The following is a 27,736-nucleotide window of genomic DNA, read 5'->3' on the forward strand; positions in this document are numbered from 1 at the left end:
TCAGGAAGTCATACTGGTAGAGCCTTTCTTCCTGCAACTTAAAGCCATTTATCAATTTTGTAAATAGGTAAGTCAAAGCTGCTTCAGAACTGTGAAACTTAACTAAAATGACCTGAAGATTTTAAAAATAAGTATTAGCAAAACTATAATGATTAGCATTTCAGATTACCTCACAGAATCAATGAGAAGTATTTATTTGCATCCAAAATATTTTAATAGTAAAGAATAAATAGTAAATCCCAGTAATATACTTCTAGCATTCAATGGATAACTGTGCAAATGTGAAAACTTAGCTAAAACAGTTTTCATGAATACAAGAAAAGGTAAAAATAAAATATAATCATCTAATTATCTGAATACAATTACAAGTTTTCAAGTAACATGTAGTCATTTCCCATTTAGGCTAAATTATAAAAATATAAAGAAACAAATTATTTATGCAATATCAAAGAAGTCTCAATTTCAGAAAATGTTTGGCTCCTTAGAAAATAATAATAAAAAATTAACTATAAATTTGATGTTATTAGGCTCCTTAATTACAATTTCCTGAAATTAAACAAATAGCTTTTCTGCTTCCTTTAGTTTCTGTTTCCTATCCATTTTAGCAATTACAGCCCAACAGTCCTCCTGCATATTTCTCATAGCTCCAAACTTCAGCGTAGATCCAGGGGTTGTTAGAGATGAAGGAGTCTGAATAAAAAATAAAATTATAATAAGTTTAACTTAAAAAAAAAAAGAATTAAATCCAGTTTTTGAAATTTGCTTTCTGAAATAAAATTTAAAAGCTACCTTTTTTGGTGTTCTGACACAAAGATGAGAAATTGGTGGATTATTTTTCTTGTATCGCTTTTTCAGTGTCTCTTCCTCTGAAACCATGCTCTTAAAGAAAAATATAAAAATATAATTAGGGGCTGCAACCATTAATATTATATTATTAAATTTTTGTCTACATACCACATATAAAGGTGAGGTGGTGGAGGAGGAGGGAGGAAAAAAGAGGAAAGAGATGAAAGGAGAAAGAAGAGAAAAGAAAGAATAAAGACTGAAGAAAGAAGACAATGACAGAATAAATCCTCAATCTGCTAAACAAGGACCTAGATTTTGATTCTATTGACTATATACCTCAAAGGTTATGTGGAATATAAGTTGTGCATGAATAGTATTTTTCTACTGATTTCTATTTTAGTTTCAGGATCTTTATACAACCACTTCCTTGTTTTCCCCAACCTAGTTGTTCAAACACACTTAGGCCTTATAATAAGCATTCATAATCCTATAAAAATTAGGTCAATCATCAATTTATGAATATTTTCCCAAATAATAATAGCTGACACCTATTTAGTACTTTATGTCAGGCACTATTTTAAGCACTCTGCATATTTTAATTAGTTTTAATCCTTGCAACAATTTCGACATAGGTATACTATTATTATCCCCATTTTAAAGGTGAAGAACTGAGACACACAAACATTAAGTAACTTGCCCAAGATTACACAGCTAGTAAGAAGTAGAGCCAGGATTCAAATCCAGGTAGACAAGGTCCAGAATCCATTCTCTTAAATATGCTATATAAATTTAGTCAGGTAAGCAATCAGTTCACATTATCTTTTCCTGCTCATTAAAGTCATATTTAACAAAAATTTCAGAAGCTTCATGGATAAAAACATTCAAACATTTTCATGGGTTCTAAGATTTCAGCAGAATCATTAAGTCACAAATAACTGACTTTTCAGTATGCACCAACTGACCAGCTTAGAAAAGAGAAATTATCTTAAAAATTATGTTGTAAATTATCATTAAAATTTTACTTAGTGCATGGTAACTGAATGTTCATTAATGACTGATCATATAAAAATAATAAATTAACCAAATTTAAAACAACAAAAATGTTATCCTTATGACTCTGTAGCATTCATCTTTCATGTGCTTATTGGCCATTTATCTTCTTTGAAGAAATGTCTATTCAAGTCTTCTGCCATTTTTGAACTGGCTTGGTTTTTGTCGCTGAGTTATGGGAGTTCTTATATATTCTGAATATTAATTTCTTGTCAGATATATGTTTTGCAAATATTTTCTCCCAATCTTTATCTTGCCTTTTCACTTCCTTAATAGTGTCCTTTGATCTATGAAAGTTCTTAATTTTGATGAAGTCCAATCTATCTATTTTTTGTCTGTATTTTGGTATCATCATATCCATGAAGTCCTTGCTATTCAATGTCATGAAGATTTCCCCAATATTTTCTTCTAAGTGTGTCATAGTTTAAGCCCTTAAGTTAAGGTCTTTGATCCACTTTGACTCAATTTTTTTAATACAGCATAAGATAAAAGTCCAAATTCATTCTTTTACATGTGGATATCCCATTTTCTTAGCACCATTTGTTGAAAAACCTGTCCTTTCCCCATTGAATGATCTTAGCACTCTTTTCAAAAATCAATTGACTATATACATAAAAACTTACTTCTGGGCTCTCTTTTTATTACATTGGTGTATATATTTGTCTGCATGCCAGTACTATACTGTTTTAACTACTAGTGTTGTAAGTTTTAACGTCAGGAACTGTTAGTCTTCCAATGTTATCTTTTTCAAGATTGTTTTAGCTATCTGGAGCCCCTTGCAATTCTGTATAAATGTGACTGTCACATTTTCCATTTGTGCCCAAAGGCTGTTGGAAATTTGACAACAGTGAATGTTGTTGAGTATGTAGACTGCTTTGGGTAGTGCTGACATCTTAACAATATTAAGTCTTCCTACCTACGAAGAAAGTCTTTCAGCAATTTTTGTAATTTTCAGTGTACAAGGATTTTACTTTCTTGGCTGGATTTGTTCTTAAATATTTAATTCTTTTTGATGGTACAGTAAGTGGAATTGTTTTCTTAATTTCCTTTTTGGATTATTCATTGCTGGTGTATAGAAACAACTCATTTCCATGTGCTGATCTTATACCCTTCAACTTTGCTGAATTCATTTATTAGCTCTAGAAGTGTTCTTGTGTTCTGTGATTTTCCATGTATAGATATGTCATCTGCAAATTAGAGACAGTTTTACCTTTTTTCATTTGCATACCTTTTATTTTGGGTTTTGGGGTTTTTTTTTTTTTTTTTGTATTTGTCTAATAGCTAAAAGCTGTGGCTAGGACTTGCAGTACAACATTGACAAGGAATTGTGAAAGTGGGCATCCTTGTCTCATCTTAATCTTAGGGGTAAAGCTTTGTCTTTCACCACTGACCATGATGTTAGCTTGGGTTTTCATTAATGCCCTTTTCATGTTGAGGAATCTTCTTTCTTAGCTTTATGAGAGATTTCATCATAAAAGGATGTTGAATTTTGTCAAATGTCTTCTCTATATCAATTGAGATGATCATGATGTGGATTTGCTTTCCTTCATTCTATTAATGTGATGTATTACATTGATTTTCTTATATTGAACCACCCTGGCACTGCTTAGATAAATTCCATTTGGTCATGGTGAATGACCCTCTTAATATTCCGTTCGGTTTGATTTGCTAATATTTTGTTGAAGATACTTACATCTACATTCAGAAAGGATAATAGTCTATAGTTTTCCTCTCTTGTGATGTCTTTATCTGGCTTTGGTATCAAAGTAGTGTTAGCTTTATCAAATGAGTTACGAAGTGTTCCCTCTTCAATTTTTTGGAAGAGTCTGAAAATGATTGGTGTTAAGCCTTTAAATGTTTGGTAGAATACATCAGATCTCACTAGAAAGCCATCTGGTCCAGGACTTTTCTTTGTTGGGAGGTTCCAAATTACTAACTCAAACTCTTGTTAAGGTCTTTTAAGGTTTCCTGTTTCTTTTTGAGTTGGTTTAGGTATGTGTGTTTCAAGTAATTTTTCCATGTTTATTTATTCTCAGTTATCTAATTTGTTGGCATACAATTATTCACAGTATTCTCTTTTTACCTCTGAAAGTTTGGTAATAACATCTCCAATTTCATTTCTGATTTTAATAATTTGCATGTTCTTTTCTTTGTCTAAGCTAAAGGTTTGTCAATTTTGTTGGTCTTTTCAAAGAAACAAATTTTGGTTTTATTGATTTTTCTCTGTATTTTTCTCTAATTTGTTTATCTCCACTCTAATCTATTATTTCCTTATGTCAGCTTTGGGTTTAGTTTGATCTTCTTTTTCTAGTTCCTTAAGGTGTAAATTTAGTATATTGATTTCTTTCTTTCTTTTTCAATGTACAATTTACAGCTATACATTTCCCTTTGAGCAATGTTTCTGCTGCTCACATAAGTTTTGTATATTGTTTTCATTTTTCTTCATTTGTTAGTCAAATTTCCCTTGTGATTTCTTCTCAGATCCATTTTAGATGGTTAGAAATGTGTTAATTTCCATAAATTTGTGAATTTTCTATTTTTCCTTCTCTTATTAATTTCTAACTTCATCTTATTATATTCAGAGAAGATTATTTATATGATGCTTAGCTTTTTAAATCTAGTAAGACTTGCTTTGGGACCAACATGGTCTACCCTGGAGAATGTCTACGTGTACTTAAGAAGGATATGTACTCTGTTGTTGGATTGAGTGTTCTATACATGTCTATTAGATCTATTTTGTTTCTGTTGTTCCTGTTTCCTTACTTATCTTCTGTCTAGTTATTTCCTCCATTATTAAAGGTGGGGTATTGGAGTATCCAACTATTAATGTGTAACTGTCTATTTCTCTTTTCAATTCTATAAAGCTTTGCTTCATATATTTTAAGGGTCTGTTATTAGATATGTAAATGATTAAAACTGTCATAACTTCTTGCTTTACTGAAACTTTTATTAATATGTAGTGTCCTTATTTGTTCTTGTAATTTTTGATTTAAAGTCTATTTCGTCAGAAATTAGTAAAACCATCTCACCTCTTTTTCTGGTTACTATTTGTATGAATATATTTTTCCATCCTTTCACATTTGGCCAATTTGGATCTAACATGAGTCTCTTTTAGACTACACACACACACACACACACACACACACACACATATATACATACACACATATATTTTAGACCATATTTAAGCCATTTTAGAGAATCTATTCTGCCAATCTATGTTTGTTTATTAAAGAGTATAATCCATTTACATTTAAACTAATTACTGATAAGAAGAGACTAACTTTTGCCTTTTGTGATATTTATTTTCTATATGCTTTATAGGTTTGTTTTTTTTTTCGGTCACTCATTTCCTCCATTACTATCTTTTGTACTTAGATGACTTTTTTGGTAGTAAAATGTTTTGATCCCCTTCTCATTTCCTTTTGTGTATATTCTGTAAATACTTTTTGTGGTTACCATGCGTATTACATTTGACAACCAAACATTAAATAACCTAATTTAAATTTATACCAACTTCAACAGCCTACACAAATTGCTCTTATACAGCTTCTTTCTCCCTCTGCTACTGATGTCAAAAAATTACATCTTTATATATTGTGTGCCCAGTAACATAGACAAATAATATTTATGCATTTGTCTTTTAAATTATGTAGAAAATAAAAAGTGAATTTAGAAGCCAAAATTACAATTCCAGCTTTTATAAATTTCCATGTATTTAACTTTATCAGAGATCTTTTATTTCTTCATATGACTTTGAGTTACTGTCTAGCATCCTTTCATTTCAACCTGAACAACTGCCTTCAGAGCTTCTGGAAGAGAAAGAAGGTCTAGTGACAACTCCCTCGGCTTTTTTAAATCTAGGAATGTCTTAATTTCTCCATTTCTGAAGAAAAGTCTTGCCTGATATTAAATTTTTAGTTGACAATCTTTTTCTTCCAGCTCTTTGAATATATAAACCTACTGTCTTCTGGCCTCCAAGGTTTCTGATGAGAAATCAGCTGATAATCTTCTCAAGGGTACCTTGTATGTGATGAGTTGCTTCTCTCTTGCTAGTTTCAAGATACTCTTTGTCTTTCAACAGTTTGATTATAATGTTTTGATGTGAGTCTGAGTCCATCCACTCAGAATTCAATGAGCTTCCTAAATTTGTAGATTCATTTCATCAAAATTTGAAGTTTTCAGCCATTTCCTCAAATATTCCTCTCTCTCTCTCCTCCTTCTATATATCAATTCATATATTGACCTTTTGATGATGTCCCACAAGTCTCTGAGGCTCTATTCACTTTTCTTCATTCTTTCTGTGTTTATACTCAATAGTTTATTGTCTTATCTTCAAGTTTATCAATTATTTCTTCTGCTTACTTATATCTGTTTTTGAATCCCTCTAATACACTTTTCATTTCAGTTACTGTACTTTCATTTCCAAGATTTCTTCTTTATTCTTTTTATAATTTCTATCTCTTTATTGGTATTCTTATTTTATTCATACAATTTTCTGTCTTTGTCTTCCTTTAGCTCTTTGAGTAACTTTAAAACAGTTATTTTAAAGTTTTTGTCTAGAAAGTCCAATACCTGAGCTTCCATAGGGATATTTTCTATTGATTTGTTTTGTTCCTTTGATAGGCCATACTTGCCTTTCTTTGTATGCCTTGTGATTTTTTGTTGAAAACTAGACATTTTAATCTTACAACTTGATACATCTGCAATTCAGATTCTTCCTCTTCCCCAGGGTTTGCTACTTATTTATTTAGATTTGTTTTGCTTTTTGTTTTACTTTTGAAAGTATCTCTGCACCATGGACAAGCCTCTGGTGAAAATTTGAGATCTTTTTGGTTTTTTTGAGAGTGTATCTTTCCCTGGGCATGTGTAGTGGCTTTCTAAATGCCCCATAAATGTGACTTGATTTTGAATGTTCTAACCCTTAAATGTCTGACTCCCCAAAGAGAAGGAGAAAGAGAGACAGAGAAACAAGTTCAGTTCATTTAAATCTTCCAGAAGACACTTCAGCCAGTAAGGACTGAAACAATGCCATAAATGTGATTATCCGTAATAATTTTACCAAAAGATCTGTACCTGTACCTCAGTGATCAGAAGCAGCAATCAGCAATCAGAACACTGAACCTCGATCTCTGGAGAACAAGGTCCTTTTTGCTCACCCTGACTCCAACAAGATGCAAGCATGGCTGCCTACAATATGGCTATGTGTTAGGTGATAGGCATCCATTACCACTTTTAAACCTGAAAGTGACCAAACTTAACCATAATTTACTACCCAAGTTTCCCCCTGGAAGTTGCAAGCATTCAAATAGTCTCTAGAGTTCCAAAATAAATTACTTCAGATAATTTCTGCCAGTATAATTGTTGTCTAGGTGGAGAAATGGATTCCTGACACTTCCTACTCCACTATTTTCTCTAAGGTCATTCTAGACAATACATTTTTAAACTTTACTTTTTATAATATTTGAATGTTTGCCAAAATTTAAATGCAACAGCTAAGAAAATTACAAAAATAACTAATTTCAAGTGATAACTACAACCAATAAAGCCCATTGTGAAATGTCCTGAGACTAGTTTAAATAATTGTTTGCAAAGTTGTGATGCTCCTTTTAAAAACGAAGTAAAATTATGAGTCATTCCAAATCTCAGATCAGCTAAGAAATTGGCCTAAATTCACACTAGAAAAACAGTATGGATTTCAATCCTGGCATGTCTAATTCCAGAGCTCATGCTCTTTCTACCAATTCTCATTACATTTTTATATACTTAGACTTCAGTCTGAACTGGTAGATATTATGTACAATGCCATACATAGGATTTGGAGACATACTGTCAGTGTTCAAATTTTAGCTCCACGTATTACTAGCTATATGATCCTGGGCAAGGTACTGGTAGGACATAACTGCCTCATCTGTAAAATGAGAATAACAACCCTGTCTATACTTCTAGAGCATGAGATTATTTTTAAGAAATAACTGAAGTAATTTGTGTAAAGTCTTTACAACAGTGCCTGATTCACAGTTCTAATCATTAAAATGTTAATCACTATCTATAAAACAAAGAAGTACTAGAGTAGTGATTTTCTGTAAGTTAATTTTAGTAATTACAATTTTAAGACTTTAACTACTCATTATTTCAGAACAAATGAGAGTAAAGGATCCCAAAGCAGTATAAAAGCTTGAGGGATCACATAGTTATTAGTCAGAATAACAAAACAAATGACTTTGACTTGAATTTTGTAATTAAGAATCTTTGGTATATTGCTCCATTTCATGTAATGAGATTTATTTGTTTTTAAATTAAATGAGTCTAAGTTTAATTATTCATTTTCAATTAATAATAATTATGCCTTTGGAAAATACTGATATGTGTGAATATACTCATAGTAGGGAGTAATTGGGGATACAAACTGCTAGGGGAAATATCCTCCTTAAGCACGCCATCTTTAACATATTAACTCTTTAAGAATCATAGAAAGGTTAAGGCTGTCAACCAATACTTTGATACAGATTTCAACGAGTAAGTGTTATAAAATAAAGGAACATGTATAACAACAAAATCAAGAGGGGTGTCAAAAAACAAATTTGGCTGCAGCAACATTAAAAATATTCATTTGACCTTTCTTTAAAAAAAAAAAAGAAAAGAACACGCCAATGGAAAACAAGACGGTTAGTCATCTCATAAGCCAACTATGTTACATCAAGTGTTTCAAAATGTCATGTTTTCTGAAGTTTAGGGAGATTATTTTAATCCTAATTTCTTTAAAATGCCGCAAAAGCATAGAGTTTTGTTATAGTAGGGTCCTATTTTTTTTCAGTATTGCAATGATAGATACTATGCCCATATATTCTGTATATACATCAAGCAATAATGTAGAAGTAGAATAATGTAAATAAATAATGAATGTGATTATCCGTAATAATTTTACCAAAAGATCAGTAGTTTCTGAACTATCCGAATTAATATCAAAATCAAAGACTGTTTTTCTCTTTTTGTTACATTCTTCAATGGGTACGTTCTTGTTTTCTCTTTGCCGAATTTTTTGTTTTGTTGGTGTCTTCACAGTATATGCCTATCAAAAAAGAAAAACAATACATTATTCCATCAAATAAAACATGTTATTAAAGGCAAATTGAAGCTTTAGCGATCAATAACTCTCCATTATTATTGGCATGTATATAAAGTAGAAATTTTGGATAAGAATTTAATTCATATGTTTTTGCAGAAAATAGTAGGGGGTTGTGAGGAAGAGGGTGGAGGGCAAGGAAAGAGTGAGAAAGAGAAAGAGAGAGAAAGGAAGAGAGGATGAGAGAGACTGCCTCCAGCTTCAGCAGTCAACAGTCTTAAGAAAGACCTTAATTTTGCTAACAATGATTAAGACCAAAGAACTGAGAGCTTTGCTCTCTCTATAAAAATCCTTACTGATTTATGAGAAAATAAGTTTGCTTATCTTTTGTTGGTAAGGTAATTGTATTGGTGAATGTTTAGTATTCCATATTACCCTGTAATATGTAAATTTTATAATTTTTAAAAATTATCTTTAAAAAGCTCACTGAAAGGTAGAGTAAGGAGTTACAAAAATTTGCTTTTTCACAAAGCAACAAAAGTGCTCATAAAAGTGGTCAAAATCAGCTTGTTTAGAACTCTAGAAATTAACAAAAAGCTTGCCACAACCTGGAAAGTATTTTTGGTTTTTTGTTTTTAAATGGCTGAACCTCTGTAAGAACAGCAACATTAGTGGTATCAACTTTTCCTCATCTCATCCCCTGCTCTCTAGCTCTGTGTTACCTTTGAAAAGTAACAGCCCACATTCCTGGTCCAGCCTGGTAGCCACTAAAGAGAGCAAAACAGAACTAGAGCTCTTTCAAAGCTTTATACTCAAAGAGTTGTCATTATTTGACCTGTCTAGTCATTCTCTGGAAGACTTCATTTACAGGGTTGTCTGTATTTAACTCACTCAGAGTTGGGGGGGGGGCTCTCTCCTCAATGTGTGTAGGGTAGGGAATAACATTTGTCAAAAAAAAATTACAGACAAGTATTCTAACTTTGCAGCTCTCTGAGGCAATGACCATCAGCTGGGGTGAATGAAAGACTAACCAAAAACCTTACAAGGACAGCTAAGAAATGAGATGTCCACAGGGACTTTGAGAAGCTTTCATATATTACTGGAAAAACAGCCACTCTCGTGGATAGGGCTGTGAGTAAGCACAGGAAAGACATGAGTAGGTCCTAAGCTCTTATCTTTGGCTCATCTTGAGGGTCTGCAAAAGCAGAAATTGGAGGCTAAGGCAAAGTCGTCTACTGTCTGGCTGGGTATTGAAAGTGCCTTAACACTAATAGTCCTTTGGCAACAACTGGGAGATTTAATGATTCAAGCATTTAAGAAAATCTCTACTCAAACAGCTGAACATTAAGCTAACCAAGTAGAGACTTTAATGGCACTCAAAGAATATAAACTTTATAGAATTAGTTTACAAAAATCACTAATCGAACAATTAAAAACTGATATGCAGGAACAACAAACCTTAAGGAGAGAGAAGAATTTGATTATCCAGAGTTGTCACATTACATTATTTTTAATGTTCAGATCTCAAGAAAAAATGATAAGATGTGCAAAGAATAAGAAATTATGACCCATACATGGGTGGGGTGGGGGGCAGTCAATAGAAACTATCTCTAAGGAAGCCTAGTTATTAGACTTCTTAGACAAAGACTTTATATCACCTATTTTAAATATGTTCAAAGAACTAAAGAAAACCATATCTCAAAGAGCTGAAGGCAAGCATAAAGACAATGTCAAACCAAATGGAGTATCAACAGAGGGACAGAATTTATTTTTAAAAGAATGAAACAGATATTCTGGAGTTGAAAAGTACAATAACTAAAATGAAAAAATCACTAAAGGGGCTCAGTGTCAGATCTGAGAAGGTAGAGGAAAGAATTCATGAACCTGAAGATAGTTCAAATGATACTATCCAGTCTGAGTAATAGAAAGATGAAAGAAGAAAAATGAACAGAGCCTCAGAGAATTATAAGGACACCACTAACCACACTGACATACGCATAATTGGAGTCTCAGAATGACAGTAGAGAGAGAAAGGGCAGAAATAATATTTGAAAAAATAATGGCTGAAAACCTCCCAAATTTGAGGCAAACATTAATCTATCTACACATCCAAGAAGCTCAGCAAACTCCAAGGAAGATAAAAATCAAAGAGAACCATACATAGAAACATTATAAGCAAACTGTCAAAAGACAAAGAGGGAGTTTGGGTTTTCGAGCCTGTTGCCTGTCCTCTTTGCTTGGCCCTGCAATGAACCTCTCTCTGCTCAAAAAAAAAAAAAAAAAAAAAAAAGACAAAGACAAAGAGAAACTTGAAAGTAGCAAGAGACAAGTGACTTATTACATATAAGGGATCCTCAATAATATTAACTAGATTTTCCACTAGAAACCAGGCTATCCAAAAAGCGTTGACATATCCAAAGTGCTAAAAGAATTGTTACCAAATAATTCTATATCCAGCAAAACTATCCTTCAAAAATGAAGGAGAAATTAACATATTCCTAGATAAACAAAAATTTAGAGAATTGTCACTAGCAGATCTTCCTCACAAATATACTAAAGGGAGTCCTTTGGGCTGAAATGAAAGAAAATGAAATTCAAATTCACATAAAGAAATAAAGAGCACCAGAAAAGGACAATGCATAGGTAATTATAAAAGATAGTATAAACATATTTTTGTTTGTAACTTTTTGTCCTACCTAATTTAAAACACAGACATATAAAGCAATAATACTGTGTCAATAGGCCTAAATGTATAAATACATGATTCATATGATAAAAGTGAAAAAGAGAATGAAGCTATAGTGGGGCAAAGTTTTTATATATCATTGAAATTACTCTGATATTAATTCAAACTAATCATTTTAAGTTAAGGTGTTAACTATCCTTTCCAGGTTATCATTAAGAAAATAATTCCAGAAGTATAGTTTTAAAAAAAAAAAGAGGATTAAAATGGTATACTAGAAAATACCTATTTAATACAAAGTAAGACAGTAATGGAAAGACACAGGAACAAAAAGACATAAGACATATAGAAAATAAAGAACAAAATGGTGGACTTAGTTCTACCTTTTTAGTAATTACATTAAATGTAAGTCAATTAAACATTCCAGTAAAAATGCAGAGTTGTCAGAATGAATGATGGAAAAAGCAGGATCCAACTATGTGCTGTCCACAAAAGACACAATTTAGATTCAATAACAGGAGTAGGTTGGAAGTAGATGGGTGATATATCATACAAATAATAAACAAAAGAAAGCTGGGCTGGCTATCTTAATATCAGATGAAACAGACATAAAAAAGATTACCAGAGACAAAAAAACATTCTACAAAGGTAGAAGGGTCAGCCTATCAAGAAAGAATAACTGGTACAAGTATATATGCAGCTAACAATATAGCTCTCAAATACATGAATCAAAAGCTGAGAACCGGGTAGGAAGGGATAAATTGGGAGTTCTAGATTTGCAGATACTAATATACATAAAATAGATAAACAACAAGTTTGTACTGTATAGTACAGGGAACTATATTCAATATCTTGTAGTAACCTATGGTAAAAAAGAGTATGAAAATGAATATATGTATGCTCCTATATGACTTAAGTAATTGTGCTGTACACCAGAAATTGACACAACATTGTAAACTGACTATACTTCAATAAAAAAGAAAAAGAATAAAATTTTTTAAAAACTGAGAAAAACAGATAATTAAACAATAATAGTAGGAAGTCTCCCACATCCCACTTTCAATAATGAAAAGAACAACTAGACATAAGATCAGCAAGGAAATATAATACTTGAATAACACTATAAACTAGCTAGATGGATACTTAGGAAATTCACAAATATGGCAATACAATGCACATAACTTTATTTTTCAAAAATAAATAAATCTTAAGGGAAATTAGAAAGTACTTTGAGAAGAATGAAAAGGAAAATACAACATACTTATAGGATACAGTGAAACCAGTGTTCAGAGAAAATTTTATAGCTACAAATGCCTATATTCAAAATTAAGATTAAGACATTATGATTAAATACAATGTGGTACTTCGGGTTGGATCCTGGAAGAGAAAGAGGACATTAATGAAATAACTGAAATCCAAATAAAGTCTGAAGTTTAGTTAAGAGAACATATGATTCTTAGTTTTGACAAATGTAAACAGTAATATAAGATAATAATGGAGAAAACTGGGCAAGGAATACAAAAGAATTCTCTGTACTACCTTTGTAACTTTTCAATAAATCTAAAATTAATTGCAAAATAAAATAAGTTCATTTGAAACAAAAAAGTAAGGTTACCACACCTGAATGGCTAAAATCAAAAAGATGAAAATTACCATGTGGTGGCAAGAATGTGCAGCAATCAGGACTCTCATTCACTGACAGCCAGAATGTAAACTAGTATAATATTTAACAACAAAAAAACCATGATTGGTAGTGTGATACAATAAGAAATACATGTTTGTTATTTGCCTTTGGTTTCTGACATAGAACTTTTAAAACCGTTGTAACTTCTCGAGTGACAGGGTTGACAGGATGCACCTTTTGGTATAACATTTGGTCTCTGTCCCCAGTGATATGATAGAATAATCTTTTGTAATCCATAATGAGCTCCTTTCAACTGTACCTGTGTTTATGCTAATGAACTAACTGGTGGTAGGTGGTGCCTAAGCAGCTTCAAGATGATGTCTGGTTGCCAGAAAGATCAAGGCATGATTAAAAGTTTGGAACCTTTCAGCCTCACCCCCTGTACTCCTGGAGAAGACAGGGGTTAAAGGTTGAGTTAATCATCAGTGGCTGATGATTTAACCAATCATGCCAAGTAATGAAACCTCCATAAAAACCCCTAAACAATGAGGGTCTGAGAGCTTCCAGCTTGGTGGACACATGGAGATGTTGGGAGGGATGGCACTCCCAGAGAGGACATGGAAGTTCTGTGCCCATTCCCCCATACCTTGCACCATATGCATTTTTTACATTTGGCTGTTCCTGAATTATAACATTTATAAACTGGTAATAGCAAGTAAAGTAATTTGCTGAGTTCTGTGAGTCATTCAAGCAAATTATCAAATCTGAGAAGGGGGTTGTGGGAACCTCCAATTTATAGCCAGTTGGTCAGTAGTACAAATGGCAAGCCAGCACTGTAACTTAAATGGGAGCAGACTTGTGGGACTGAGCTCTTGAACTGTGGGGTCTACATTAACTACAGGTTGGTAGTGTCAGAATTTAATCAAATGGTAGGACACCCAGTTGGTGTCTGGAGAACTGGAGAATTGGCTGGCATGGGGAAAAACACATGCATGTTTTGTGTCAGAGTTAAAACAGATCAGGCAGTATCTGTTAACATGGAATGTGTTATGCATAACCCTATAACCCAGCAATTTTACTCCTACGGATATATACCCAACCAAGATGTGTACATGTCAAGCACTAGAATTTTTATAGTAGTGCTATTCATAAAAGCCTACTCTGGAAATTAACCACATGTCCATTAACATTACAACTGATAAGCTGTGGTACAGTCCTACAATGAAATGCCAAATAGAAATAAAAATAAAGCAAGTTCAAGCAACAATATGGATGAATCTCATAAACATAATATTAAGTGAAAACGTCAAAACAAAAATACTATGTTTCTAATTATAGAAAATGCAAAAACAGGTATATCTAATATTAGAAGTTAGGACAACAACTGGCCTTGGAGGAGGGGCTAGCAACTGGAAGGGGAAACAATCAGCTCTTCTGAGGTGACAGTATTTTCTGTGTTTTAATCTGAATGCTGGTAATAAGGTCATGTTCAGTTTGTAAAGATTCATCAAGTTGTATAATCAGGATCTGTGCATTTTTCTTGCATATATTTCAATAGAAAGTGTTTTTTAAGAAATTCTTAAATAGAGACCATTTCATATTCTGAGTAACAGAATAGTAAATACAATAAAATAATTTTACATAAAAGCCTCTCTAAGCTATGTAATTTACTAATTTTCATAATTTCCACAAGGTGGATAATATTGTATATATAATAGGATATGAGTGGGACTCTTTCTTTTGCTCTAGACTTGTCAACGAAAGCATGAAGCTGGTGGGGAAAGTGCTAGTAACACATATTCTAAAGGAAGCAACCTATGATTAAGGCCAGCTCCATCTCTAAGGCTTATTAAAAAATGGTTGAACAGGCCCAACAATTACCAAACATCTCCCTTACTCCCAGTTATTTTAAGGAAACTGGGAGGGAAAGGCATGAAATTTCAGCTTAGAAGGGTAAAGACAGGTTGAAATACTCTTCCCCTCAACTTCCCTGAGGAAAAAACTCTAAAAAGCAGCCTTATAAAGACTAGGGGTGCCTTCAAGAAGGGGAGACTGGCATCTTATTCCCCAGATGGATATAAACTTGGGCAGAAAATTTGTTTATCTGTCTTTGTGTCTGGCTGAGCAGAGTCAAAAGAAATTAGAGATAAGATGGCAGAGAAAGGGGAATGCAGAGTCAGAAGTAGAGCATTATATACTGCTATTTAAGCCCTGAAAAGTTGACTGAATTCCCCACAGATTAAGTGACATGTGGAAGACAGCTAGATATGAGCCACCTTGCTAGTGGCACCTGCTCCAAGAGGGCTGACTGCTAAGTAAAATACTCCAGCAGAAAGATTATGAGGAGTAAACAGCAAAGAGAGGTAACTGAGGTGATAATGGAAAATGTCAAGTTTTTGCACATCAGAGACCTATGCATTGGTGAATGCCAGAAAATGATGGAATTTGCCCAAGATGTCATTAAGTTGTGAACAGTGACAGATTAAAAAATGAAACCATTTTATGCTAGTTTAACAAATAATTGAAACTTTCAAGAAAATGGTTCTATATCTATGTGTGCAATACCACATATATGGTATGTGATACTAGAGACTTCTTTTTATTTAAAAAAATTACTGCTTTCTTAGAAATTTTAGCAACAAACCTTTGGTAATGGTGCAGATAAAGTATTTTTGGCAGATGTCCACAGATTGTTTTTTTTATCTTTTGATTTGCCATGATCAGCTGATGCGAATTTACGAGATATATTTTGTGAAGGAGCTGCTTTAGAATCAAATTTCCAATAACTAGTTTCAGGTGTTTCCAGTGAAGATGTCTGTGTTTTCTATATTAAACACAAAAGTGAATAAAATCATCATTAAAGTCACTTTAATTAAAATGCACCAACGAGTAGAAGTAACACTGAAATAAACCAGAATTTACCACCAAACTTGTTATTGATTAGAAAACTTTGAATAAATTACACTTATCTTCTTTGTCACTTCATTTTCCCATTTAAGATGAAAATGGTATCTGCCCCTCTCTGTCTTCACAGAGCTGCTATAAAAACAAGTAAGACATCTCAAATCCCCATTTGACCAAAAGTTGAGGATTCTTCAAAGAAGAATCTCTGTTCCTGGTGGCAAAAAATCTTAATCTGTGGTTCATTCCAATAGCCTGAAAGCAAAAGGGCATTCTCTTTTATGCTTTCATATTTCCTCTATCACCTATAAACATATCAGCTGTTTCCTATTCACTAGCCTCACTTCCTCTAAAAAAAAAGAGAAGAAAAAAATTTTAAAGAACTAGAGAAATTTTTAAGAAAAAAAGGTGAAAAAATAGCTTTTGCTTCAATTCTGAAAATAAACAAATTGCAAATTTACTTTAAATACTTAGACTTTATTTCAACTCAATTTTTTCAAATTCTCTTTCTCTTACCTTTATACATATATTCCTTCAGCACTTGACCTAGCTTTCTAGTGAAAACTAGTAATAGTTGTTTTAGTGGACTCCTACATGAAACCCAGCTCATCAGTTTCTATTTCAGAACTTCCTTCAGTTATAAACATCTCCATGAATACAATTATGGCTATTAATCACTAGAAAGAATGAAATACACAAACACACACACACACACTTACACACAAAGGCTACTCTCAAAACAAAAGCTTGGTGGTTGAATCTGGAGTGAGTTTAAATTAGGAGGGTATAGCATGCAGGATTAAGAGGTGACCATGCATGTTATGAAAAAACACTGGATGATGAGTCAAGTAATATGCTGTTTTCTCCTGGATCTTTTACTGCCTTGTTGGATAATTTTAAGTAAATCTCCAAGTATCTCCAGGCTTAAACTTATTCCACCTACATAATCAAGGAGCTAAATGACTTGGAAAACTATAAGACACTGACGAAAGAAATTGAATATGACACAAACAGATGGAAAGATACACCATGTTCATGCATTAGAAGAACTAATATTGTTAAAATGACCATATTACCCAAGGCAATATACAGATTCAATGAAATACCTATCAAAATACCAATAGTGCTTTTCACAGAACTGGAACAAACCATTTTAAAATTGGTATGAAAATACAAAAGACCCTGAATAGCCAAAACAATCTTGAGAAAGAAGAACGAAGCTGGAGATAAGCTTCCTAAAATTCAGACTGTACTACAAAGCTTCAGTAATTGAAACAGTATGATACTGGCACAAAGATTAGACATAAATCAGTGGAACAGAACAGAGAGCACAGAAATCAACCCATGCACTTATGGTCAATTAATCTATGACAAAGGAGGCAAAAATATACAATGAGAAAAGACAGCCTCTTTAGTAAATAGTGCATGGGAAACTGGACAGCTACATATAAAAGAATGAAATCAGAACTTTTTCTAACACTATATACAAAAATAAAGTCAAAATTTGAATTAAAGACCTAAATGTGAGACCAGAAAACATAAAACTCCTAGAACAAAACACAGGTAGAACACTCTTTGACATAAATCATAGCAATATTTTTTGGCTCTGTCTCCTAAGGCAAAGGAAACAAAATCAAAAATATACAAATGGGACCTAATTAAACTTAAAAGTTTTTACACAGCAAAGGAAACCACTGAAAAAACAAAAAGCCTACTGAATTGGAGAAAATATTTGCAAATAGTATGACTGATAAGGGGTTAATATCCAAAAAATATAAATAGCTCATACAACACAACAACAAAAAAATGAACCCAATTAAAAAATGGGCAGAGAACCTGAACAGATATTTTTCCAAAGAAGACATATATGGAAGGTCAACAGGCACATGAAAAGATGCTCAACATCGTTAATTATCAGAGAAATGCAAATAAAAACCACAATGAGATATCACCTCACAGTTGTCAGATTGGTTATTATCAAAAAGACCACAAATAACAAATGTGGAGGAAAGGAGATCCTGGTACACTGTTGGTGGGAATATAAATTGGTGCAGCTACTTTAGAAAACAGGGTGGATGTTTCTCAAAAAACTAAAAATAGAACTACCATATGAGCCAGCAATTCCACTCCTGGGTATACATCCAAAGAAAAGAAAAGCATTAATTACACCACATCAACAAGAGAAAGGACAAAAATCACATGACCATCTCAATAGATGCAGGAAAAGCATCTGATAAAATTCAACATCCATTTATGATAAAAACTCTTACCAAAGTGGGTATAGAGGGAACAAATCTCACCATAATAAAAGCTATTTATCACAAACCTACAGCCAGCATAATACTCAATGGTGAAAAGCTGAAAGCCTTCCTCCTAAAATCTGGAACAAGACAAGGATGCTCACTCTTACCACTTTTATTCAATATAGTATTGGAAGTCCTAGCCATAGCAATTAGACAAGAAAAAGAAATAAAAGGCATCCAAACAGGAAGAGAAGAGGTGAAATTGTCATTATATGCAAATGACATAATACTATATGTAGAAAACCCTAAAGGCTTCACACAAAAACTACTAGAGCTAATAAAAGAATTCGGCAAGGTAGCAGGATACAAGATTAACATACAGAAATCAGTGGTATTTCTTTACACTAATAATGAAATGTCAGAAAAAGAAAGTAAAGAAACAATCCCTTTTGAAACTGTATCCAAAAGAATAAAAGACTTAGGAATAAATCTGACCAAAGAAGTGAAAGATCTATATGCAAAGAACTACAAGACACTGACTAAGGAAATTAAAGCTGACATAAAGAAATGGAAAGATATCCCATGTTCTAGGATTGGAAGGATTAATATTGTTAAAATGGCTATGCTACCCAAAGCAATCTACAGATTTATTGCAATCCCTATCAAATTACCCAGGACATTTTTCACAGAATTAGAACAAATAATCCTAAAATTTATATGGAATCACAAAAGACCTGGAATTGCCAAAGCATTACTGAGGAAAAAGAATGAAGCTGGAGGAATAACCCTCCCAGACTTCAGGCAATACTACAGAGCTACAGTAATCAAAACAGCATGGTACTGGTACAAAAATAGACATATGGATCAATGGAACAGAATAGAGAGCCCAGAAACCCACATACTCAATTAAACTTTGACAAAGGAGGCAAGAACATACAATGGAGTAAAAACAGTCTCTTCAGGAAATGGTGTTGGGAAAACTGGACAGCTGCATGTAATCAATGAAGTTAGAATATTCCCTCACATCATACACAAAAATAAACTCAAAATGGCTTAAAGGTTTAAACATAAGATAAGACACTATAAACCTCTTAGAAGAAACCATAGGCAAAACACTATCTGACAAATCTCAGCAATGTTCTCCTAGGGCAATTTACCCAGACAATAGAAATAAAAGCAAAATTAAACAGACAGGATCTAATTAAACTAATAAGCTGTTGCACAGCAAAGGAAACCATAAGCAAAACAAAAAGACAACCTACAGAATGGGAGAAAATATTTGCAAAAGATGAGACTGACAAGGGCTTAATTTCCAGAATATATAAACAGCTCATACAACTTAACAAGAAAAAACAAACAACCCAATGGGAAGAAGACCTAAACAAGCAATTCTCCAATGAAGACATTTGAATGGCCAATAGGCACATGAAAAACTGCTCAATATCGCTAATTATCAGAGAAATGCAAATCAAAACAACAATGAGGTATCATCTCATAGCAGTCAGAATGGCCATAATTCAGAAGTCCACAAACAATAAATGCTGGAGAGGGTGTGAGAAAAAGGGAACCCTCCTACACTGTTTGTGGAAATGTAAATTGGTGCAGCCACTACGGAGGACACTATGGAGGTTCCTTAAAAAACTAAAAATATACTTAACCACATGATCCAGCAATCCCTCTCCAGGGCATATAACCAGAGGGAACTCTAATTTGAAAAGACACATGCACCCCAGTGTTCATAGCAGCACTATTTACAATAGCCAAGACATGGAAACAACCTAAATGACCATCAATAGATGACTGGATAAAGAAGTTGTGGTATATTTACAATGGAATACTACTCAGCCATAAAAAATGATAAAATAATGCCATTTGCAGCAACATGGATGGGTCTGGAGAATGTCATTCGAGGTGAAGTAAGCCAGAAAGAGAAAGGAAAATACCATATGCTATCACTTATATGTGGAATCTAAAAAGAAAAAAGAAGAAGACAAACAAACTTATTTACAAAACAGAAACAGACTCACAGACATAGACAACAAATTTATGGTTACAGGGGTAGAGAAGGGGGTGGAAAGGGATAAATTGGGAGTTGAGATTTGCAGATACTACCTACTACACATAAAATAGATAAACAACAAATTTATACCATATATAACAGGCAACTATATTCAATATCTTGCAAAAACTTATGGTGAAAGAGAATATGAAAATGAATATGTGTATGTTCCTATATGACTGAAGTATTGTGCTGTACACCAGAAATTGACACAACATTGTAAACTGATTATACTTCAACAAAAATATATCTTAAAAAAAGTTGTATGCACCCCAATGTTCACAGCAGCATTACTTAAAATAGCTAAGATATGGAAGCAACCTAAGTGTCAGTCAACAGATGTATGAATAAAGATGTGAGGGGTGTGTGTGTGTGGGGGGGGTGTGTGTGTGTGTGTGTGGGTGGGTGGTGGAATACTACTCAACCATAAAAAAGAATGAAATTTTGCCATTTGCAACAACATGGATGGATTTGGAGGGTATTATGGTTAGTGAAGTAAGTCAGACAGAGAAAGACAAACACTGTACAATATTATTTATTTGTGGAATATAAAAAATAAACTAGTATATAATAAAAAAAAAAGCAGACTCACAGATATCACAGTGGGGAGAAGGGGGGAAGGGCAAGATAGAATTAGGATACTATGAGGTATAAACTATTGTGTATAAAATAAATAAGCTACAAGGATATACTGTACAGCACAGAGAATATAGCCAATATTTTATAATAAATATAAATGAAATATAACCTTTAAAAATTATGAATCACTATGTTGTACACCTGAAACTTATTTAATATTGTAAGTCAATTGTACCTCAATTTAAAAATAAAATAAAATACAAAATGTTTAAAAGGCAGTTTTGCAGGTTTTTGGCCCAATTCAAGTGATCTCACTTCATGGTCCTTTTTCCAACAGGTATGAATTTTGGCAGCATTTTTTCACAGAGTTGCATTTCTATATCCTTTTCCCCAAATATTTCTACATCATAACTGATAACACAATACTTTGAGGGTTTTTTGTGTTTTATTGTTTTGTTTTGTTTTTGGAGGGGAGAGGCAATTAGGTTTATTTGTTTGTTTTTATTTTTATTTATTTATTTATTTTAAATGGAGGTACTGGGGACTGAATCCAGGACCTCACGCATGCTAAGCATGCACTCTACCACTTGAGCTACCCTCCCCCCTTTGCGAACACAATTTTCATGAAAGCAAAGTTTTTCTGCTCTCTGGACTCATCAGGAGTCATCCTCAGAATCTCCAAAATGTAACTGCTTTCATGGATAAATTTTTCTCACCCAGAAGGACTGAGAATGGCAACTGCACCACCTTGTGGTCATATCTGGGAATCTAACAGTTCCCTGGTAGCCTGGTAGCCTAAAAGAAAATGCACCCCCATTGTAGACTACTGAAGTAACCCTCTTTATAATATATCATGGAAATGTATGTACTTTCCTACAAGTTACATTTTTTCTTAATATTACATTTCCAGTGATGCATATATACAGAATATTCATGACTTGCTCTGTCATACTTTTAAAACATTTATATGGCATTTCTTAAATGCCAACAAGCACTATTTTAAATGCTTTACAAATATTATCTCATTTATTCCTTGTAACAACTTTAGGAAAAAGATACTACTGCCTTTATAGATGAGAAAACTGAAGCATGAAGTAACATGCTCAAATTTAGTAGTGTTTGATAAACCTAATGATTATTATACATAGGCTTGTGATACTTCAGTATTGTGGGAATAAAGCAAAGCACACCAAAGCCTATTTAAATCTTTTCATCTCTTTTATCACTTTCTCATTATTTGCAATATGTATATCCAAACCCCAACATAAAATATAAAATATATACATAAATATAAAATAATTCCTATTAAATAAATGTTTATTTAATTAAAATATAAATAAAATAATTCCCATTAACTGGTCTACTTGATAACACATATAAATAATAGGCATATATTACTGGAATTATACATGAATCAAAACAACTCTAAGAATATATGATATATACTTTCATAATATGAACACATTCTACATTTAGAAATGAATACTGCAGTTTAACCAATTTATTATCTTCATCAGACACTTCCCTTAGACTATACCTAACGCTCCTGGCTAATTTTACTATGATAACAACTTCTCCAAATATAATGTTTTCAAGTGTCTCTCACAATGTCTGGACATATGAAGCACTCAATATTCACTCAGAGATACAATATTTCTTCTTTTCTTCTCTTTCTTTGAACCCAAATGTAACAAAATTGTAGCACTGTTTATATGTAACAATTGAACTGTTCTCAATTACTGTCACTTTCCGTTTATAGTCAGAACGTCTGTGGGGACTTAGGTGACTACATCACTGTGTATAAAGAATATTTAATCATTTAAACTAAAATTTGCAATTAAAATTTTCTGTAATTATCCTATATTACCAAATGGATTTGAAGCTGAATAGAATTATTTCTCATACCTGGTGTTTCCTTCCAAGTGCAGGAAACATTCCTAACCTCTCTCTGCTTCCTTAGGGGGAGGAGCAACAACTTAATGAGATTGTTGAATTTGAAAGGAGTAACTAGGGACAAACAGTTTAGCCCCTTCCTTACTACTCTCCTTAAGTACCAGGGAAGCACACATTCTATTCTATGCCATACATTTTACAAGAGCAGGCCAATCAAGTACATAGACTTGTCCTGGTCCAGCTCTAACTGTGACAGGGTAGACAAATTTGTCTAATTTAGGATTTCAGGATTAAGAAATACTCTTGCCTTCAAACATAAGCCACATTCTCCAATATTAGTTGTCAGTAATAAAGATATTATTTTGATTTTCACTGTCTTTCTCAATTGGCTCAGACCTAAGTAAGGAAAGCAAGATGTCATTTATTTAGCCCTCTCAAAACCTAAAATTAGACTTAAATACAAGCTTTAGATTTTTTAATGAAAATATTTTGCCTCTAACATTGGAAATTTCTCAAGAGAGAAATACACAAGTGCCTAATTAAAGATAATACTATAATAAAAGTTATAGAAGATTAAAATCTTCTCTAAATTTCCAAACAAAAAATGCTTTGAAATTTTTAGCAAATGTCTTTGATTTAATAAATGGCAAGAAACAGTTATGAAAATGAAACTGTGTGATATATTTTTGTTCTTTTCCCATTTATGAATAAAAAAATTTAACCAGAAAATGAAATGGTTATAAAGAGATCTATGAGAATTATATAAAACTCTTACCTTGTCTTTTTTTTCTTTGAGAGTAACTGTGTTTTCTTCTGTCTCTCTTTTGAATTTTTCCTATTAAACATGAATATCAAGTATACACAAGTAGTTATTACTATTATAAAACAATTAATGTTTCTATTATCAAATCTTTCCTAAGAAGTATTAACAAAGAACACTGCCCTCTAAATCTTATAAAGCAATGAAAAGAAAAAAGAAAAACAAAGTTCCTTTTCTACAGAGGTATGTTACTTGGTTTTGATTATCTTTTTTAAAAATTCTGATCTGTCTCTAGCAGGTGTCTAAGGAACACTGAGGAAGGTCCTTTAAAAACTCTGAATCTCAGCTTTCTCATTTGTAAAATGAAGTGGATGAGTCAGATCATAAAGTAAAGGATATACACAAGTAACTAACTGTAAAGAGCTGCAAAGAGATTCAAAATATTATGAGTCTTTAGAGGCAGAATTCACTTTTTCTCTGTATATTGAGAAAAGCATTTCAGTTGGACACTGAATAATGAATTTTCAACATGAGATAAAAAGTGATGAGGGATAAAAAGAAAATTAAAAAAAGTACAAAATACTTAGGAAATAACACATCATTTCTCTAGTGCTCCAGGAAATAATACATTTTGCTGTATATTAGGGTGTGTGTATTCAGTAGGAAAAAAAGAAAAATTAACCCTGGCCTGGGAAAACAATATGTGCAATGCCTTTAATATGACAGTCATTTGGAAAACAGAATTGTTACAGCCGCAAGGAGCCTTAAAGGTCTCATAGAAGGGAAAGTTTCAATGTGTAGAACTTTAGGCCTGTCCATGATGCCTATGCCAACACCTGTACTCACTGAATGCCTTATGTACACCATGGTCTCTCTCCCAAAGTGTTGCTCCTAGTCAGAGAATACTCTTCATCATGAAAGGATAAAGTATAGCCTCTAAACTAACAAAATTACACTGACTCTCAAAATATTTATTTTGGCTTCTAGAGGACAGAAAGGAGAAGGCACCTTCTACAACTGCAGTTTTTCTAAAACTCTTACTTTTGCTGGTCTAGAGATCTTACCACAATCTGCTCTGATATACCAAGTGTTTCCAGAGAGTGAATTAGAAAGATGTGTCTTTGACAGTGTCTCATTGATCATGTGTTCCCTAAGACCAAAGTAATGGGCAGTCCACCAAGTTCCCTGTTTAATCTGAGTATCTTAAAAAATGCTTCTAATATGGTCTGGCAAAGAGAGGATTGACTTGAGTTACAGAAGTAGAGAATGACAGTCCCTGTGACTAAATTTCATACCTGAAAAAAATTTACAAACCTAGAACCCTTTAAATTAATAGGAAGCCTGGTACTCTTGTGGAAGGATTTTGCAATCACATCACAAAGATATACTGCACCCTTCCTACTACCATGTGCACTGAAAGAAATACTAAGATTTATGGGTAATTGGTCATTGACAATGAGCTAACACCAATTTTTGTAAACCATAATGTTACTATTTGCACTAGTTTGAGCACAGATGTATTGGGATTAGGTGATAAATATCATTTACTCCAAGTCCACTTCATGGTGAGCCCATGGTACCATAAACCCATTCTGTGGTCATTTCTTTAGATCCTGAATATTCAGTTGAACAGATAAACTCAATAAGAGGCAAAATCCCCATATTGATTCTGAATAAAGAGTGAGAAATTTTTATATTTGGAAAAACCAACTGGAAAACTTTAAAACTCTCTTTCTATATCAAGAATGTAAACAAATATACAAAATAACACATCTCACTGAGTTAGAGATCAAGCCGTGAAAGATGTAGGAAAGGTGATTTAACACAGTCTCACAAAACCAACCTATTTTAAGTGGAAGCTAAGACTTTCATATGGTAACAATTTCCTCACACCAATGGGTATGCAAAATAGTTCAAAACTGGGATTGGCATTTTGGCTAGGATCAAAATTGAAAACAATGAAAAAGATATAAAAGATGAGCTGAATTTCATATAAAAAGGTGAGCTGAATTTATGTAAATATAAAGCTCAACTTAAATATTGGAATTATGGTTACAGAATTTTATTAATCTTGACAATGTAAAATAATAAAATATCAAAACTGTATATGTGAAGAAGAGGTAGTAGGAGAAAGTATTAGATATATTGTTTAAAAATATAAAGGTAACCAGTAAAATAATTAAAAAGATGATACACACCTTCCAGATCAACCAAAGACACACACAATTTAGAGAAAAAGATAATAAAATAAATAATATGTAATGTAAAATAAGATTACAAAACATGATTAAAATATGTATCATATTGATAAGGTTTATATCCACAATACATAAGGAACTCCTACAACTCAACCAAAAAACAAATAACTCAATTTAAAAATGGGCAAATTATCTGGACAGTTCTCCAAAGAGGATATACAAATGGCCAACAAGCATATGAAAAGATGCCCACCATCACTAATTAAAAGAGAAATGCAAATCAAAACTACAGTGAACTATCACTTCACATTCATTAGGATGACCATTATCAAAATAATAGAAAATAACAAGTGCTGACAAGGATGCAGAGAAATTGGAACACTTACACATTATTAGTGGGAATGTGAAATGCTACAGTTATGAAAAACAGTATGGTGGTTCTTCAAAAAATTAGTAATAAATTTACCATATGATTCAGGAATCCCACTCTCATGTAAAAAGCCAAAAGAATCCGAAGCAGGATCTCTAAGAGATATTGGCACACCTATGTTCCTTATAACATTAATAACAATAGCCAAGAGGTGGAAGCAACTCAAATGTCCATCACAGATGAATGGATAAAGAAAATGTGGTATATATATACAAAGAAATATTATGTAGCTTTTAAAAAAAGAAAATTCAGTCACATTCTACAATATGGATGAACCTTGAAGACATTATCCTGATTGAAATAATCTAGTCACAGAAAGACAAATACTGCATAGTTCTACTCATAAGAAGTATCTAAAGCAGTTAAAATCATGGAAACAGAGAAAAAAGTGTTTACAAAGAAGGGAAGAGGAATTAGTGTTCAATAGATATAATAGAGTTTCAGTTTTGCAAGATTAAAAAGTTCTACAGATCTACTATACAACAACATGTATATGCTTAAAACTACTAAACTGCACACTTAAAAAAAGTGTTAAGATGATGGTAAATTTAATGATGGTATATATTTTTACCATGATTAAAAAAAAACAAAACTACAACCATTGTATCTTACGAATATCAACATGAGGGTACAAAATAAAAATATTAGGAAACAGAATCTAGCATCACATTAAAAAAATATTTCATGACCAAATGAAGTTCATTCCAGAAATGCAAGAATAATTCAAAAAATACATATCATATCAAAAAAATACTACCAGGAAAGGTAAGCTATTAAAGAAGAAGACTCTCAGATTAGAGACTCAATCAAAGTTAGTAAGAAATGGACAAAAACGTATAATACAAATAAGTACAAAAAGAAAATTAGGGTTACAACATGAATTTCAGGCAAGGCTGATTGCAAAGCAAAAAGGACAAAGATAAAGCATACAGTTTCCAAGGAACAATTAATTAGTATAAACTTTTACACAATGAATAGTATTCATCAAAACACACAAAGCAAAACTGGCTGAGAATTCAAGAGGTTCAATATAACAGTAATAGAACCCTTAACTCTTTCTTTCAGCTCATGATTGATCAAACAGAAAAAAATATATAACAAAGTTAAAGTAGAGGTCAAAAAATAACTGATATAGTAGATCAAACTTCTTGTTAAAGGTGGAAGAGTAAAAGCTACATTATAAAAATCCTCCTCTCTCTAAACTAACAAAAAGTATGAAGGGAGGGAGGAAAGGAAAGTAGTTAAGAACTGGCAAAAACAAATTGAACAGAAACATGTCATTATCAGGCCATAATCTCTGATCCTAGTAGGTTCGGCATGAAAGACAGAGTACAGTTGTGCTGATTTATCTCAATGTGGCTCCTAACCTAACCACCACTTATATGGTATTGGTGAAAGGGAACACATATAATAATGAGAATAATTATCACTATTATGCCTAAATTCGGTAAGAAGAGATTTGAG

General features: G+C 32.6%; 1 protein-coding gene across 2 annotated transcripts in view; it reads right to left on the reverse strand.

The window, feature by feature from the left end:
- Window positions 1-202: 202 nt before the first annotated feature.
- The window catches only part of SYCP1 (synaptonemal complex protein 1), a 109,715-nt gene continuing 82,181 nt past the window's right edge, over window positions 203-27,736 (reverse strand). For both annotated transcript variants that reach the window (XM_032486976.1, XM_032486975.1), the window contains 5 exons: window positions 23,660-23,719; window positions 15,854-16,033; window positions 8,765-8,908; window positions 790-879; window positions 203-690 (listed from right to left, as the gene is read on the reverse strand). In XM_032486976.1, coding sequence (XP_032342867.1) covers window positions 553-690; window positions 790-879; window positions 8,765-8,908; window positions 15,854-16,033; window positions 23,660-23,719 — 612 coding nt within the window. In that variant the 3' untranslated portion in view covers window positions 203-552. The remainder of the gene's footprint in view (window positions 691-789; window positions 880-8,764; window positions 8,909-15,853; window positions 16,034-23,659; window positions 23,720-27,736) is intronic.

The sequence above is a fragment of the Camelus ferus genome, chromosome 9, assembly GCF_009834535.1.
Source record: "Camelus ferus isolate YT-003-E chromosome 9, BCGSAC_Cfer_1.0, whole genome shotgun sequence".
Lineage (NCBI taxonomy): Eukaryota > Metazoa > Chordata > Mammalia > Artiodactyla > Camelidae > Camelus > Camelus ferus.